Here is a 6,151-nt window from a genome sequence, read left to right as displayed (position 1 = left end):
CGGTCCCGCCGGGGCTGCGCTCGCCACAGCCTGGCCCGCTGGGCCTGGTTTTTCTTTCTAAGCCTCCTGGGGAGGCTCTGAGATTTCTCTTCCCTGATGGAAGTGCAGCTGCTGCCAAGGGAAACGTCCCGATCCTGACTCAGTGTTCCCTTTGCTTGCCAGGTGTCCCATCTGCTGTCCCTGTCCAGGAGAGCTGCTCTGCACAGGAGGAAGAGACTGAGGGAGAGCCTGGGAACTTCGGCGCCTGCAATCCCTCCTGATATAATTCTATTTATAGATGTGTGGAGTATGACTAAGAGCGTTAGAAGAATGGGAATATTTCCATCTGTATATCTATTTGTATGGGTATATTGATGCATGTATATCGATCTGTTTACATCTGTAGTTATATTTACATACTTGTTCAGTTGGGTACCTGTATAGATCGATTGATGGGGTTGGAATGATTTTTATATTAGTACATTGATATTTGCATATTTATAGAGGGATTTGATATGTGTGTATTATAGATGTCTCATTATATCTCACATGAAATATTTAATATATATTTACATCTGTGCGTTTTTATGATTTTATATGTATTTACTTATATTTCAGTATGTATGGAATTGTATAGCTCTAGAATTCTATTTATTTAGTTCTGGATCTGGGATTCTTTAGAGAGGGATATCTGTATTTCTGTATTCATATATGGGCCGTACAGTTGTAGAATTGTGTAATAAATTAAATTGTTAAACTTCAGTTGATATTTGTGTGTAGTGAGTGGTAGTAGAGGGTTCCAGTAAATTAATTTTTTTTAACTGAAGTGGGTATTTGTATATATTTACATAGCATGATTGTAACAATAAATTAGTTTTGTAAACTTCAGTTGATAGTTTTATGTTCATGTATTGGCAGTGCGGGTGTAGCAATTTAAAATAAATTCCATTTTTAAACTGAAGTTGCTTTTTGTGTATTTGTACATTAGTAGTGCAAGGGTAGCAATCTGCAATAATTTTGATGTTTAAACTGCAAGAAGGGTAGATTTGTGCTGTACAAAGGACTGGGCAGATGTAAACAGGATGCTGCTGGAGGATTTTGGCCATGAAAATCTCCAGCCGTGCCCAGCAGATCCCCCCAGCTGCAGCCAGGCTGGGCAAGGGAACGGCACATTTGGGATGGCAGCAGAGCCACACGTTGGCTACAGACTCGCTGCAGAGGCCTGCTGAGAAAATGGGACTCCCCTGAGCGTAGAACTGCAGCCAGGAGCCACCCGGCAAGCAGAAATCCACCCCCATCCCACCGGGAGCTCTTTAGGGAGCGCTCCAAGTGCCCCTCTGACGGTCATCCTGGAGAGCAGCAGCAACCAGGGATCCTGAGCCAGCTGCGCTGCCTTTGGCAGCACTTTGGCAAAGGGTCTGGAGCAAGGGCGAGGGAACAGTGACTCTAACTGCTGCAGGGCAGGGATGAGGGAAGGGCCACTGACCCAAGGGCTGAAATGCTCCAAAATCCAGAAGGATGCTGGAGAACTGGGAAGCAGCAAGTTCTCACAAGCGCTGAAGTGATGGAAGCCCTTGGAGTGAAGTTCCCTGAAGGAACTCCCAGGGCAGTTGCTGCTGGGATCAGCAGTACCAGGAGACAGCAGGATCTGCTCATTTTGCTGGATCTGTTTCCAGGACACAGGCTGTGATTTCCCTGCTCACACAAACCCCGTGCCCATGGAGCCTGCAGGGTAAGAGCAATGCCGTTCCAAAGAGAGGCTTTGCAGCTGAAGTCCACCGCCCTCATGTTTAGGGAATGAATGCCTCCCGTGCCAAAGCACTGGCAGGTCACCAGGGCTCCGTGAGGCAGAGCCTTTAGAGGGAAAGAGAGATGAGGCACTCACACGCCTGAAACTCCTTCAGCTTTCTGATTTACTAGAATGAGAAAGAAGAAAGCTGAGGAGAGGCAAATGCAGCCTTTCAGAAAACATTGTGTCCAACAAGTGGTGTTGGAGAAAAAAGGAGGCAACATCCTTGCCTTGTTTTCCTGGGCTGTGTCTTCTGCAGAGGAGACAATGTGATGCACAGCTTCCAGGAACACGAGGCATTGCATGGAACTGTGCCCGTGCTCAGCAGCTCAACCCTACTGGTGCACTTTGTAAGGACAGAGGCAGCAATTGGATCTATGTATCCACACATTGACCAAGTATTATTAGCAACAGGATCTCTGGATCCGCTCCTTGGGGAAACAGGTATTTACCTTTTGGCATTTAGAATCCGGACAAGGCCACACCTGGGCCTGTCTGGGGGTGTAGGATCCAAGACAACTCCTTCGATTCCTCCTTGAGCTGTTGCCAGGCTCAAGGGGAGAAAACCAAGAGGAGAATGAAATCAGATGTCCTCGCCGTAGAAGTTCTGTCAGATGCTCCTGCAGCACTGTCCAAGCCAGGCTACTCTCACAGCACAGTCGGAAGCCTCGTGGCCGGCAAAGGTGGAGACACCGCAGGATGTCCCCGTTCCCGGCCGTGGCTCTGCAGGGCTTTGCTGGGACAGCTTCCCCCAGCTGATGTGTGGATCTGGATGAAGGGGAAAGGGTTAGGGTATCTGGTGATGTATCTTTCTTAACCACTAGAGGCAACCTTTTCTGGTAACGCTTAGCTGTAGTGCTTAACTTTTCCTTCCGTGATTATTTTTACAGTGTTGCATTACAACATTTTTCCGCACAGAGAGACGCCCTAATCCTTCAGTGACCATTCTCAAGCTCCTCTCTGCTTTCTAACTCGCTACGAAGCCCCGTGTCCTCGCTGCTGCCCCATCTCCCACGGCTCTCTGCCGGCCACACACCAGAGCTCCCAGCTGCAGCTGGCGGGGCCTCAGTGCCCGCCCTGTGCCCTCCCGCCCCGACGGCCGTGCCAGGCCCTGCCTGCTGCCCTGATGGTGCCACTGCTGGCCCCCAGTGCTCTCCAAGGGCTTCTCCGGGACCGCCTTCCTGCGGCCTTTCCCTCTCTGCTCCAGGCCCACCTGAGACCTGCAGAGGGGCTGTTTCCAAGGGCCTGGAGGGACAGCACCAGGGCCAGCGGCTTCCCACTGACAGAGGGCGGCCTCAGGCTGGAGATGTGGAAGAAGTTCTGGGCTCGGAGGCTGCTGAGGCCCTGGCCCATGCTGCCCACAGAAGCTGTGGCTGCCCCACCCCAGCAGTGTTCCAGGCCACCTTGGATGGGGCTTGGAGCAACGTGGCCTAGTGGAAGGTGTCCCTGCCCTTGGCAGCAGGCTTGGAACAAGAGGATTTTTAAGGACCCTTCCAAGCCAAGCTGTTCTGTGGTTCTGTGATCACATGATCCCGGGCCAGCCGGAATCTTAATTTCTGATTAGAACCACTTAAAGCCTGTCAGTTTGGTTGAGTTCAAGGAGACTGTTGAAGAGCCCAGATTCCCAGTGCGTGACATTTACCAATACTCCAGGTCTGGCTGAGATCAATAAAACCTTGCACGCTCCAGATTCTGCAAGATTGCATTTTACTGAATCAAGAACAAAGCTGTTTCCGGCTCGCCACTCATAAACGCACTAACTATTGCTGTGTATCGCAACAGACAGTGGCACTAAATATCTGCTATAGTGTTTTTATTTAAACAGAATTACATGTTTAACTCTCTCTAATTATTTTCATCATGCTATAATAATTACATCTTTCTTATCTTTGATATTATTTATATGTATCTTGTGTTTTAAATTATGTTTTTGCTACTAGATATGACAATTAATAAACTTATCATGTGTATAAAATATCATGTGTATACTCTCTATATATCTATATCTATGAAATACAAATCAAGATTCTTATAGATACAAAATTTCAGGTCAGCTCCAACACAGTTGGTCCAATGCTGACCTAAAGGTGTCCCTTTGGGGGACAGGGAGAGACACCGTCCATTGAGTGATCCCAGGCAAGCAGTGCTGATTTTTCCTCTCACTCGCTTTTTCCCTGTTTCTTTTTGCTTTTTCTCTCCCACCTTCCCGCTTCTTTCAACCTCTCATTTTTGGCCCTTCCCAAGGGCCGGCAAAAATTGCATGTTCCAAGTGGGCTTTGGTGACTTTGGCCATGCATGGAAGGCATGTGCTCTCTTCATGTGCATCCTTAGGAGTGGGACAGTTCCTATGCCAGTAGGGCTGCCTGTGGGTCTGGGTGACTTTTTTTGGAAAATGAAATGATACAAGGAGGTAGAACAAAGCCTCCTGTGGCCCTCCACCTGCTGAGGTGGCAGGAGAGGCCATGGGACCTTTTCCAGAGTCTTGGCACGCATCCTCTTCTCCTGAAAGGACCAGATTTGTACTAGGAGGTGGTTCCCTGCTGCCAGCAGCACAAGCACAGCTGTGTGTAGGAGAAGCTCTCTCAGTGGCCGGGGTTAAGGACTGCTGTGATGCGACGCTGCAGATCCAGGTACTCCCCTATGGCCTGGGAGCGGGCACCCGGATCCATCACCAGGCAATGGAAGAGGTTGGGTGGCTCAGCCATTTGAACATCTGGGGGCAAACTGATCTCCTCAGGAAGCCTCTGGTTGCCCACAATGAAGTGGTTGAGGCGTTTCTGTACCAGGGATAAGCGTAGGCTCCTGTTGATATCTATCAGTCTGCTCAGGAAATGTCTCCTGCGCCACCGTGACACGGCTCTGGTGTTAAGGAGGTGCATGACAATGGTCTTGATGGTATAGGTGGGAAAGCCTATGCCCAGCTGAACATGGCTGAAGAACTGCAGGCATCTGAGGTGCAAGCTGTCAGGGGGGGCCTGCCTGGCGATGTACTTGAAGAACTTCATCTCTGCCACGGCGTAGGTCTCAGGCCACATTGTCCTTGGCGTTCCGGCACCTCTCGGCTGGCTGCTCACAAAGATGTCTGAGGCACCTTGCCGCACCCCGAACAGCACCTCAATGCGGAAGCTTTCTGCGCCGTTGGTCACCTTGAATTGGCAGGAGCGTCTGGAGGGCAGCAGCACTAAATGCCAGGTGTGTGACTGAGGCAAAGCTGGCCAGATGGCTCTCACCAGCTGGTAGAACCAGCGGGCCGTTTTGTGCACATCAAAGTAGGAGCCCGTGCACAGGGTGTCTAGGAGGCTGCGATCCTGATTGCTCCTCAGCTCCTCCTTGGGGTGGTGCAGGAAGCACAGCATGCTCTCGCCCTGCTGCTCCCTGCTGCAGGTGCACTCCAGCTGCACGTGGACACGGAAGTTCCTCCCGTGCCTCTGCCCTGCAGTGTCCTGCTCCAGGTGGAAGGTGTGTCCTCGAGGAGGAGTCATGGGGATGAGCAGGCGGTACACAACATCCTGCTCACGGGGACTCCAACCTTCAAAGGCACTGCCCACCCCGATGGCTCGTTGCAGCACCGGGTAGAAACTGTTGGTCAAGACGTGTCCAAAGTAAATTGTGAAATTGTCCATCAGGTCCATCGTCCACTCGCAGCCTCTCTGCAGGTCCTGTACAGGCCACTGGATGCGCTCCATTAGTGTCCTTCCTATGTTATCTTGAGCATGATGATCTTCTTCATTTCCAACATCATCTTCCTCATTTGCATCCACGTTTCCTTCTTCATTCTCCTCTCTCCTCCGGCTCCTTTCCCTCTCGATAAACAGTAGGAACAAGACAAGGAGCAGGAGCCAACCAACAATGAGGACCTGCCAGCCCTGCTTCAGGATGAGCTGCTCCGCCTCCTGCTCCAGCCGAATCCTCTCCAGTTCCAGGCGCAGCGCACGTGCCTCCATGCGCACTTGCGTCACCAGATCCAGAACATCATCCACGGGCTGTGGGTACTCAAGAATGCTTTGCAAGAGCAAGAACCAGAACACCCAGTAATGCATGGTCTGCAAGAGGATGGAGAAAAGGCCTTGAGTGGGGCTGTGAGGGAGGCAGCTGCCAGCGCAGGCAGCAGGGATGGCAAGCGCAGGGATCTGGGGGCAGGAAGGACAGGGCTCCAGACAGCTGGCAGGCAGCAAGGCCTGTCCTGCTGCCCCAGCAGCAGCAGCACCGTGCCCGGCCCAAGGCTCTCCCATCAGGGGCTGTCCCTGCATGCAGGGGGAGAACCCAGCCTCGGCTGCAGGGTTTCTGCCCTGGCCCTTGTCCCCTGCCCAGCCTCCCCACCACGTGTGCACTCACCGCTTGCCCAAGCAATACAGGGCCAGACTTACCTGCTGGGGCCTTTTA

General features: G+C 51.5%; 1 protein-coding gene across 1 annotated transcript; it reads right to left on the bottom strand.

Annotated features, from left to right (window-relative positions):
- Positions 1-3,375: 3,375 nt before the first annotated feature.
- Positions 3,376-5,926, bottom strand: LOC121661355 (inositol 1,4,5-trisphosphate receptor-interacting protein-like 1). The gene has a single exon (XM_042021489.1). It carries the CDS (start codon positions 5,806-5,808, stop codon positions 4,351-4,353), a length of 1,458 nt encoding a protein of 485 aa, XP_041877423.1. The 5' UTR covers positions 5,809-5,926; the 3' UTR covers positions 3,376-4,350.
- Positions 5,927-6,151: the final 225 nt, after the last annotated feature.

This window comes from Corvus kubaryi, unplaced genomic scaffold, assembly GCF_017639235.1.
Source record: "Corvus kubaryi isolate FWS band 111438036 unplaced genomic scaffold, C.kubaryi_AGA036_p1.0 37148, whole genome shotgun sequence".
Taxonomy (NCBI): Eukaryota; Metazoa; Chordata; class Aves; order Passeriformes; family Corvidae; genus Corvus; species Corvus kubaryi.
This window is presented reverse-complemented; position numbering and strand designations above follow the sequence as displayed.